At 37.1% G+C, this 12,409-nt stretch overlaps 1 protein-coding gene across 1 annotated transcript in view; it reads right to left on the reverse strand.

Annotated features, from left to right (window-relative positions):
- The window catches only part of LOC140751785 (kin of IRRE-like protein 2), a 206,348-nt gene that overhangs the window by 114,721 nt on the left and 79,218 nt on the right, over positions 1 to 12,409 (reverse strand). The window contains exon 2 of the mRNA XM_073085824.1: positions 83 to 238. Coding sequence (XP_072941925.1) covers positions 83 to 161 — 79 coding nt within the window. The 5' untranslated portion in view covers positions 162 to 238. The remainder of the gene's footprint in view (positions 1 to 82; positions 239 to 12,409) is intronic.

Consider the following 12,409-nt stretch of genomic DNA (forward strand, 5'->3'; position numbering starts at 1 on the left):
AACAATTTTTTATTTACATCGCAACACAACGTTTGCCGGGTCAGCTAGTAAATAATATAAATAAACATAATATAAATCTGACCTGCTATATTGAAGCTTCCGATGACCAACGTCCACAGAGACAGAACTTGCGTCGCGCTTGGCCGCAGAGAACACTCCATCTTGATTTAATTTAATATTTTAATTAGTCCACGAATTGAAGTTATGTTTTCACTGCAGTCCTACATCGATCCATGGTCTGAAACAAAGAGACAAAGATTAAGTATTAATTAATATTTAAACAAGATTAGGACCTTCCTACTGTGATAGGAAACCTGTGACCAGGAGAAAAAGAGTAATATTTGGCTAACGATTCTTTCAAATAGTAGAAGTTTCCTGAGTTATTTTTGCTACAAATACTAAAAAAAATTGTAATAAATATTTTCTTCGTTTGGTACAATTTATCTCTTTATTTCATTTTCTACAAATATAAATACATAAATTGCGCCAAATAAGTAAAATATACACATATAAAATTTTCTAAAATAGCGTGTTTGAATATGCAAACTATACCTTTCACAATATTCTAAAGAAATACTAGGCAGAAAATTTGCCGTGTTTAAACATAATACAACTTTAATATTAAGTCATCCTTTTGTTAAAATTCATTTACATTAATAAAGATGATAAATGACTTATTATGCGTTAATTAAAATTTGTTTAATAATATTAACCTGAAATATATTATTCGTTGTAATTTTGCAATCAGACAGAAATGCTATAGGCGAATAAAATTTCACATCTGTAGTTTTATATCAATAAGCAATAATTTAACCACAAAAGGCTTTAACTCGCAATCACGGCTTTGTAATTGTTATAAATGTGAAAATACGCGATTTTATACCTCTTTATTAAATCGAATATGTATCTGGTGATCCCCATGAACGGATTTAACGTATTTGTGGTTGGGACGAATTGACACTGAATTGCAAAATTTGAGCAGTCGTAACAATGGAATGGTTAATACTTAAAGTTATTGGTGCGGTCCCGTGTAATGGGTTTGATTTCACGAAACATTTAATACATAATCGAATCGTATGGATAATTTGAATGTCAAAATCATAGATTAGTAAAGATTACTCACTCCTAACGAGAAAATGTAACCAGTTTTGACAATTGAAATTGGCACTGTCATATATTTTCGTGTTTGAAAAATATTAAAAAATGTAGTTTTTAGATCATTTACGAATGAAACGATATTTCTCCGCACTTTTTCTTCAATTTCGCGTGTTTGCACCACTTAACTGGGCATGTTAGCATTGTTCCGCGTAAATTACACCATGACAACCATTAAATGGCTGACAGAATTGTCAGCCGTTGAAACCATTTAATGGCTTCCTTCAATAACAAGGCGGTGAGATATCTATACTTATCTATGGTCAAAATCCGTAAAAATTCAATGGATGCGTGAAACTTGAATTGTTCACTGTCAAACACAATTTTTTATAAATCAAACTCATCCGTTCGACAAGCTCTTAAAAATCCTTTGAAGGGCTATTTCATTTTCATGGCTATAACTCTTTCCTGAACTTTTTTACAACAAGAAGTTAGACACTCACAACACCACAGAGAGACATTGCTACCAAATGACAGAATTGAATAAATACTTAGATACCTACGACATCCACGGTCCCGTCCTTGTATGAAAAAAAAAATTGAGCTGGACTATGAGCAGAGGTATCAAAAGTTGCGTAATTTTACACAGATTACGGATAAAGTTATAGGAAAACAATTGCGTGTCATCTTGAGGACTCTACCGAGCCTTTAAGTTTTATAGAATTTCCGTTTTTAACAGACACCTAGAATATTAAAATAAATCACGTTATATATATTATAATATATATATATATATATATATATATATATATATATATTTATATATATATATATATATATATATATATAATAGAAAGACGATAAAACGATAAAAAACAATATGGAGCTTATAATCAAAAACAAATACCTTGATATTGAAATTTATTTTTGTGTCCTAGATTTGGTAGTTTTACTCGATATCGTAGTTACACTTTGTGAGGCTGCTGGTACCTGTTACATCTTTCCTTAGATTGCATGTGACAGGGAAAAATATTATATAAACAATATCAGAGCTCTTAAGCCACGAAATAAGTTATAAATCCTTGTTAAAAATATGTTGAAGAACCGGCCATTTTTGACCTGGCGCTCGAGACATACAATTATTTAGATGTAATATTATCTAGCAGAGAAGTTGATTCTTTGCAATTTTAATACCCTGCACTTAGTACTACTTTAATTTTATCCAGTTTTTATTATTCTTCGCAATACTAACTCCCCAATGTAGTCACTTCATCATACAATGTACTGACAAAAATGTTGTCACAAAATTATTCATTTCGTCCATTGAACCCACGAGAGAACTTGAGACTTTTGTGTAAAATCGAGAGTATACACAATGTAAAATGTAATATGGCTCTACTTCGGCTCCTAGAAAATGTACAAATAATGCACAGAAAAAGAAATTTCTTTCGATAACATAATCAATAACAGAACTCACTTTTCAGTAAAAATTAAAAGACGTCTTTCCCTTGATAATAAATAATATCGGGCGTATATTTTAACGACGTATAATATAATAAATAGTCCATGTAAAATCTCAGTATGGCATTACTGATGAGTTGCTATTATATTAACAGGACATTTATCCAGGTCTAGAGTACAGCGTCCAGTTGATTCAAATGGATGTGTTTCACTAAGATAATTGTCATCTTTATATCTTCATTAACTACATTTTTCGGCAAAGACAAATTATAAGCCACCGCAGCTGAGTTCTGTCGTCGATTCTATTGTCATAAGACATGTTTTTATTTGTATGCGAAAAAAACATGTTTTTCGCTATGTTGCTTGATAATAGCGATTGTAAATGTAGTAGTAGTAGTAGGTATCTTGTAAAATCAAGCATAATTTCTGGATAGAAAATACTTTTTTATTTTATGTTATTGTCATTGATTATAAACTAAATTTTGTACGGTTGATAGATGTTTGTTGCGTGTCTGCAAAAATGAAAAATTTATAAAACTTCGAAGTTAGGTAGAGCTCTCCAGATGACACCCAAATGTAGTTGGATGTCCCTTTGTAGTTGGTAGCTGCCGATCATCAAGTTCTCAGAGTATGGTTCTAAAATAGTATAAACAGCAAATATAGTATAACAATTGCTTTTGCCAAAAAGAAAACACACGCGAGTCAAAACAAGAAACTTATAGAAATACGAGCTTTTGCCCGCGGCTTCGCTCGCGTTACGAAGTAATATTTTCATCCCCTATTTTATCCCCTAGGAGGTAGAATTGATCAAAATCCTTTCTTAGCGGATGCCTACGTCATAACATCTACCTACATACCCAATTTCAGCCCGATCCGTCCAGTGGTTTAGGCTATGGGTTGATAGATCACTATGTCAGTCAGTCACCTTTGAGTTATATATATTTAGATGAGGATTTGCTGATTAAATCCTAACAAATGCGAAGTCACTGGTAATGATAATTTGTAAGCAAATCAAAACGTCGTTTTTGTATTGCCCTAATATAGAAAATAAAGTAAATAAATGTTTGAAATTAAGTTAAGGAATAGTAATAATGAACAGCGAAATATCACCAAAAAATGTCAATTTCTCAAAACTTTGAAACTTGGTAGAGCCCTAAAGATGTAGTTTTATTTTTTTATTATTTTTTTTATTAATCTACGCTCACGTTACTTTTGAGGGGTCTGCTGTTAAGAAAATCGAGAAAAAATTTACATCATCATCATCATAATAATAAATGGGTTATATACGTTTAATCGAGTATATCCATAATCACTTTGGGATTTAGATGAACAAATTGTAATTGATTTACGCAGAATTATTAAATAAGGGTCAGCTTAATTCACGAAAGCATTTAAATTTACTTTATTTTTGCACATCATATAGTACACTGTTTAAGGACACATTTATCCGAGGCGACCAACTTAATCCTCAGGGACAACAAGGCATTGGTGACCGACCTCGTATGCAACTCTTATCTTACTTGGTTTGCTCCATGGGCGGCTACATACCTACTATCAGGTATCTACCGCACGCATATTTGCTACTTCTATATCATAAAAAGTACCAATTCGAATAGTCCGCGTAAAACTGCTAGTCCGCTCTGAATATAGAAATATCGCGTCGCCATAGCAAATTGGATGACTACACCTGCTCGCAACAATTTCAGAGCGGACTAGTAGTTTGCTATACGTATATTCACGTTTCATATCACCAAAGAACGAAACAATTAAATCGTTAAACGTCGATAAATTTAGCAAAGCACCTTAAGGCTTTGTTATATCGTAATCGATCTACAAAGTTTAGCAACGTCAGTTGCGGTCGGGAGTTGGATCGGTAACCGCTAGTAGGTAAACTTAGCGTGCGCTTCCGTGGCTTGGAGGTTACGGTACACCATCGGTAGTGATTATTATCATCTGATAGCAGTCGTCAATCCGTTTCAGTGGCCTTAAGAATGATTTTTAAATATTAGACAAGGTTTTTTTGTTATATAGAAGTAGAATACAAACAGACAGTTTACTGATGGCAAGTGGCCATTGCCGCCTATGGACATTTGAAATCAAACCTGGGAAAGACTAGAATCCCCCTTTCCACAGCCATTAAACTTTAAAACACAGCAGTGCTTAACTTACGTTTTAGACAGCAGAAATCGAGGAAAACCCTCTTTCCATCCTGTTATCCATGACAAATTCCCCCACATAAAACGAATTGCATTGAATTAAATCGAAATTTTACTCGTAGTTTCCAGTAACGAACAACGAAATTAATTTATTTGGATCATATCTGCCAATTAACACTGGTTAATAAATAATAATAAAAGGCAGCAAGGTAGGCATTAAATCATTTGTTAACGGATAAGTTACAGTCATTGGGTAATCAATCTCCATATTTCTCTGAGAGCAACTGACGGCAGCATTCGTCTTAGTAAATTACCCACCGGCCCAATTTCTAAGGGAACGGACTACGGATCATTGATAGTAGGATGAATCAAATGGTACATTCCATGCATCTCTACATTGTACGAATAAACGGCTTTGAACCTTAGTTCGTTGATAACTTCTAATTACTTTATGTATACATTACTACATTATGATGATTTTTTTGCATGTTTTTACCCGAATGCGCAAAGCAATGTTTTCGAGCGTATGTATATGTTAGAGCCAAAGTAATAAATTCGGATAATATACACAATATCTAGCCATTGTGTATAATATCTACTCAATTTGGTCATAGTGATAAATAACACGGAATAAATCACATTAACCAACAATTATTTATAATATTTTCAAAGACTTAGATAAAGTAATAAAACACGTATATGTAAAGATTAGAAGTTTCTATTTCAACGTTCCTTGAGCACAATTATATTTATTTAATTTTATAATGATCCACATATCGCATAATAGACATGTTGAGATGTTTTATGCCCAGTCTCTGTACATGATGTAAGTAAATCAACTATAGGGTAGAGTAATAAAATACATACCTATCTCATTCATCACTAAGAATTTCAGTTAATCTTAATGTTTACCGTACTTCGGGCTTTTACAATAATATATTTAAAGGCACAGAGCCTTTATCAGTGTCTTTTTCATTATTTGTCTGCGACTCCATATTATAATATAATGTAGGTTTGTAGGCGTAGGTTGGTCGGGCGAGGAGAATAAAAAGTAAACGTACGTAATAAACAATGTTCTATTCTGTGAAATCACAATAGTTTAACAAAAGGAATACACACAAAATCACTGACACTCCACCGAACACGTAATGCACTCGCGCAACACACTCTCCATTATTTGCCGCCGAACCATTTCTATTTTCGCGCGCTCTGTGCACTAGCGCCCGGAGTTGCGTCAGAGCGGGTAAAACCATAGTGACCTCGTTCTACCCACTCTATGATTTATGGAAGCGCCGTCACGGCCGGACTGACATTTGCACGTCCTCGTGCGACTGCTCCCGCTCTGGATGATCTGGAAATAAATGTACAACTGGATTGGTACGCTCGCCCATTCTGACACACAACTAAAACTAGTGTAGCCCAATGACAATATCTCAACCCCTGTCCATAGTCCCCACACACTACATACTGGACCGGACAACTTTTCTTGAGCGTCCCTCCGACTAGCCATCATCTCCTATGATGACGTAGACCGGACAACTCATCAGCGTCCCTTCGACCAGTACCAACTTATCATGACACATGAACACATGAATAGTGAGTTGGACCGGAACTTCGACCTATATAAGCCAGTCCCTTAGACCACACACAAGTTCTGTCAAACACATGTACCCAAGTCTGATTTGGAACATCGACCCGCATGAGCCAGTCCCATCATCAGTTACACTACACAATGCATGTTTTGTAATTCGTGACCGCTGTTCTCCACAATTGATGATACTGCAATGAATATGGACAGGACTCGAGTCTTACACTATACATGGTAAATAAAAATTATAATTTAATTTACAACTTACTATTCATCACCTTCGGAGGCAGAGAGGGTTTCAGAGCCGGCAGTCAAAGTGCGTGAACTATGTGTCGATAGTGTATCGCTAGTATTATCATCATCATTATCATTCGGTGAAGCCCCCTCAACCTCATGATCGTGGACTGTCGCCGTCTCGGCCTCCTCAGAGTCACCGATTAAAGAAGTAGCTACCTCAAGTAAGCCTTCATAGCCCCCAGGTACTGCACGCAAGTTTTCATGAGCGTACTTATAGACGCGATTAGATCCCTCAATATGCCTCAACTCGTACCTATCATTATCTAAAACGCAAGAAATAATAAATGGCCCTCTGAATTTTTTTTGCAATTTAGTCTGATTACGCTCACTACATTTGATAAAGACGAAATCACCTTTAGAGAAAGGCTTTATGGTTGCCCTACCGCGATTAAAGCGATCTACTTCCGATGTAGCTGCTTTCGCAATATTTTCAGAAGCAATGCTTCGAATTGCGTTCAAATCCTGACGAGGCTCTGGTTCTGTATGAGGTGATAAAGACGACATGCCTAACGACTGGGCACGTATGCCAAACATCAGTTCAGTAGGTGTATATCCCGTTATTCTAGACTTAGTACTATTCAAGGCTAATTGGACTTCAGGGAGTTCATCACGCCACACCTTGTTTGGATCACTTTCTACTATTGTCAGTAAGCTTTTTAAGGTTCGCATCACTCGTTCCACCTGTCCATTAGCCCTACTAGAACCAGTTGCTATAAGATGAAGTTCAATTCCATGATCATTACAGAAGTGTTTGAAATCTGTACTTATGTAACACCTTCCTTGATCGGCAACAATACGCTTCGGAGCGCCGAAAAGACAAACAGCTTTCTTTAGGGATTTTATTGCACTAACTGAATCTAGTGAAGTCGTGTATTCTAGGAGCACATATTTAGTGAAAGAGTCAATAATGACCGAAGCATATTCTTTCCGATCACTTTTCCCACTCAATTTACCTGTGATGTCGATGTGGACAGTATGCCAGGGTGTAGCTACTTTTGGGATTGGGTGGAGCTGTATTTGTTGAGCTCCTGAGCATCCTTTTGATGCTTTGCAAACTATACAGGAGTCCACAAACATACGTACGTGTTTAGCCATTTGTGGAAACCAGTACTGTTCATATAACTTGTCTAAAGTCTTGTCAGCACCAAGATGTTTGATCTCCGTATGAACATGATTAATCAGTGTCCATATAAGGGTCCTCGGCACTACTGGGAGCCAGAAACTGGTTTTGTTGCGCTCAATCTTCCTATATAGTACACCCTTCCGAACATCGTAAGTGTGGGCAATTGCTTCTGGGAGTTCTTTATTATTATGTTTACGGACAAGATCTTGTATTTCGCTATCACGTTTCTGCTCTACTGTCAGCCACCCCTGGTGTAATTCTACGAAATTGACGACTTTCCTACAAGTAGGTGTATCGTATGTATTCGATTGTGATGAACCAGATTTTAAGTTGGACACAGGATTTCTAGACAAGTAATCGGCATGTTCCATGTTATTCCCTTGTTTATGAACTATGTCGAAGTCGTAAGCTTGGAGAAAGGCCCACCATCTATGAACGCGAGGAGTTAGATCAGTTTTTGATTTTGATGCCTTTAATGAATTGCAATCGGTGAAAACAGTAAAGTGCTGCCCATATAAATAATGACGAAAATTTTCTACAGCCCGTACGACTGCTAGGGTCTCTAATTCGTAGGAGTGATATCGTGATTCCGTGTCGGTAGTTCGTCTACTAAAGTAGGATACGACGTGAGGTATATTATTTTTTCTCTGAATTAGTATCGCTCCATAACCCTCAGAGCTTGCGTCGGTGTGAAGTTCTATTGGGGAGTTACGATCAAAAATAATTAAAACAGGCTCGGAAGTAAGTATTTTAACGATCTTTTTATGAATTTCACTGTGTACGTCTGTCCACTTTATCGGACCGTGTAACTTGGTCAACGGATACAAGGGTCCTACTATACGCGTAAAATTTGGTATAAAGCGTCTAAAGTAAGATGCGAGGCCCAAAAATTGCCTAACATGAGTAGCGGTTTTAGGAACTGGGGCATTAACTAAAGCTTGCACTTTATTCGGGTTGGGTGTTACTTCTCCTGCTCTTATAACATAACCCAGGTAGTCTACTTCGTTTTTCATAAACTTGCACTTTTTAATGTTGAACGAAAAACCGGCATCGGAAAGTGCCTTTAGTGTTAAATCTAGACGTTCTAAACCTACATCGATACTATCAGAATAGCACAAAACATCGTCCATATATGCTAGCGCTACGTGGTCTTTTAAGCGTCCAAGAGCCTTATTAATGCAGCGTTGGTAAACGGACGCGGCGTTCCTCAATCCAAATGGCATCGCTGTGTACTCATACTGACCATCAGGAGTAACAAACGCCGTCCGTGCTATACTATCTGGATCAACTATGATTTGGTGGTAACCTGAAGCCATATCCAATGATGAAAAATAATGGGCACCATTAAGACGATCTATCTGTTCATCAATCCTCGGCAATGGGTAATGTTCAGGACGAGTGTTAGCATTAAGCTCCCTGTAGTCTACGCACATTCTCTCAGTATTGTCTTTCTTTTTTACTAACAAAATTGGACTCGCAAATGGCGAGTTACTTTCTCGGATAACACCGGCTTTTATTAGAGATTCAACTTTTTCATTAACTATTTCCTTTTCTACAGGGGACAACCTGTAGGGGCGTCTTTGTACCGTTTTATTAGGGTCAATTAGATCTATACGCAATACACCAGTTGTTACACGCCGCGTAGGTATACCATCAATAAAAAAGTCACTATATTTTTGTAATATTTTGAATAAGGACATCTTATTACTACCTTCTAAATCAGTATTAATAGCATTAAAATCAAAATGTTCCGATATATTAGTCGCATTAACTTCAACACGCTGAGAGAATGTAACCCGATCGTTATTGATTTGTACGTGAACGTTATTGTCTAATAAGTCCCTGCCTATGATTACCGACTCCGCGATGGCATCATCGGGTACTATGTGAAATAATAATGACAACGAGATGCCCTGTATAGTAATTGAGGATAAAACTTGAGAAACACATTTTATATTTCCGTTACCAATTCCCGATAGATATACTAAATTACTTTGTGCAGCACCCGGAAACTTCGTGGCAAGGCTACTTATTACTAACGAGCAAGCAGATCCACTATCAAAAAGAAAAGAAACGGGCTCACCGGATGATGTTATTAAGGTGCTTTTAGTCCCGGTGCGCCGACACATGTGAACTTCTTTAACAGTTGCTGCTCCTTGGCCTCCCTTCCGGTCAGGACACGCAGAAGCCAGGTGTCCTAGTTGTCCGCATACAAAACAGGTGATTTGCCTAACTTTGTCGAAGGCTCTTGATGACGAAGTTGTTGTCTTTTCTCCGACAGTGGATTGCTCTCGTCGTTTTCGACAGTCAACCGCTCTATGTCCAGCCGTGCCGCAATTATGGCATGTTCCCGTAAAGCGCGTTTCACTGTGGCGAGCTCTTTTAACGTCGGTATCATGACTGTCACTAACATCATATCTCCGCTTTAGTGAAATACCACTCAAGATTCGAAAAAGCTGTAATCTTGTAGCAACATTATGAGACTGGAGTTCACGACGAATCATCTGGTCTTTTTGGCACAACACTGACGTCACAAATCCAGTCATGATGTCTTCATCCATCTCTAAACGAGGTATACGTTCTATGGTGCTCCATAGGCGCATCGCGGCCTCACATACAGTTTCCTTAGGACCTATGTTAAAACGCATAACTTCATCGAAATAATCTTGCGGTAACATAGGTTTTGCAAATTTAGCTATCAACATTTCCTTTATTTGATCCCATGTTATCTTTGAAGTTTGCAACTTAGTTAAACAAGTGGCAGCACGCCCTTTGAGAGCGTGAGTAAGTGACAAAAGCAAATCGGCACCTTGTAACTTTCGATTATGGATGATGATTTCCGATATTTTACACCAACCTTCTATGTCCGCGTCAACGTCGTCGGGATCGAACTGAATTAATTGAATTGACGTATTATTCAAGTTATGTGGCTGTGATGTCGCTAGCAATCGAGACAATAAGGATTCCATATGCAACAACAAGTTTGGTACCGGTGGAGATGTAGATGCATTTGCTAAGTTTTCGCTGTTGCAATTATTCTCCTCCAAATTTGGCCCTCCGAATCCCACTTCTGATAAAGGCACAGAGCCTTTATCAGTGTCTTTTTCATTATTTGTCTGCGACTCCATATTATAATATAATGTAGGTTTGTAGGCGTAGGTTGGTCGGGCGAGGAGAATAAAAAGTAAACGTACGTAATAAACAATGTTCTATTCTGTGAAATCACAATAGTTTAACAAAAGGAATACACACAAAATCACTGACACTCCACCGAACACGTAATGCACTCGCGCAACACACTCTCCATTATTTGCCGCCGAACCATTTCTATTTTCGCGCGCTCTGTGCACTAGCGCCCGGAGTTGCGTCAGAGCGGGTAAAACCATAGTGACCTCGTTCTACCCACTCTATGATTTATGGAAGCGCCGTCATATTTATTACTTTGACTAACTTTAACATACTATTATATATAGCAGCCACATAAAGTGGTTAATTTATCACATTGTCTGGGCAAATTAGTTATTATACATAATACCCAGTCATTATGTATCAAAGTCAAACTGATCAAAGATATATTACTCTTTGATCAGTTTAACTGTAACATATATATGTCTCATTATTTCATACGCCCTGCAGCCCAAACGGCTTGGCCGATTTAAACATATGGTGCTGATTTAAACAGGTGTCATTAATTTTGTCTAGATAGTAGGAATAGCATACGATACATTTTATCAGCCATGTTTACATTAGCGATAAGGACAAGTAAATCGATAAAATAAGGCAAATTAACTTCATGGCTACTATATAAAAGATTTGCGCAATCCCAGCTAATCAGATTTCTACCTGTGGTCGGGTCGACCAACCCCTGAGAACTAAGTTGGAACGCCTCAGTAAAGTAACTCTCCCTTACCACTTTTCGATTACTTATTATACGGATACCGTCGTACAAATGCTTACTACACCGGTTTTTAAAATACGGTCATAGATAAGTATAGATATCTCACCGCCTTGTAATTGAGGGAAGCCACAAATGACTGACACATACGTAAAATGTTTGACTGTTTTCCCATTAAGTCTCTGAATGTCATTTGCAAAAACAACACAAAATCGGAGAAAAAATTCGGAGAAATATCGTTTCATTCGTAAATGCTCTAAAAACTACTTTTTTAAATACTTTCCAAACACGAAATAGAAATAGACAGTGACAATTTCTTTACTAATCTATGAATATGGTAGAGAATTTAACGATTCTTGTTATTCTATTAATTTTAATATTAAACTACCCACTTGCGGGCGGTCTGGCGCCCGTCTCGCTTACGTTCTCTCATTTTTTATAAGTTGCAAAACCCACCTAACAAATTTAAAGAAAATAATAACATCATACGAAGTTAATAATAGTCGGATAAATTATTTATTAGGTTGTAGGATACATCATTATGACACGAATTTGATATATTCGGATACATTATTATGATAAAAGATAAAGGCAGTAAAACAGCAAGACTCACAGAAAGTGGTAGAACCCATTGTGGTTCAACTCCGGCGGCACCACCACAAAACCTATTTCTACCTAATAACACCAGTGTTAAGAGCTGCTGTGTTCTGGTTTGAAGAGTGTAGTAAGGGAGACATACTTTTCCGAGGCATTCCAGCTTAGTCCTCAGGGGTAGCGGCGCATCTGTGGCCAAC

This window comes from Epargyreus clarus, unplaced genomic scaffold, assembly GCF_041222505.1.
Source record: "Epargyreus clarus isolate Ecla_fem2 unplaced genomic scaffold, WU_Ecla_fem_2.2 ptg000023l, whole genome shotgun sequence".
NCBI lineage: Eukaryota > Metazoa > Arthropoda > Insecta > Lepidoptera > Hesperiidae > Epargyreus > Epargyreus clarus.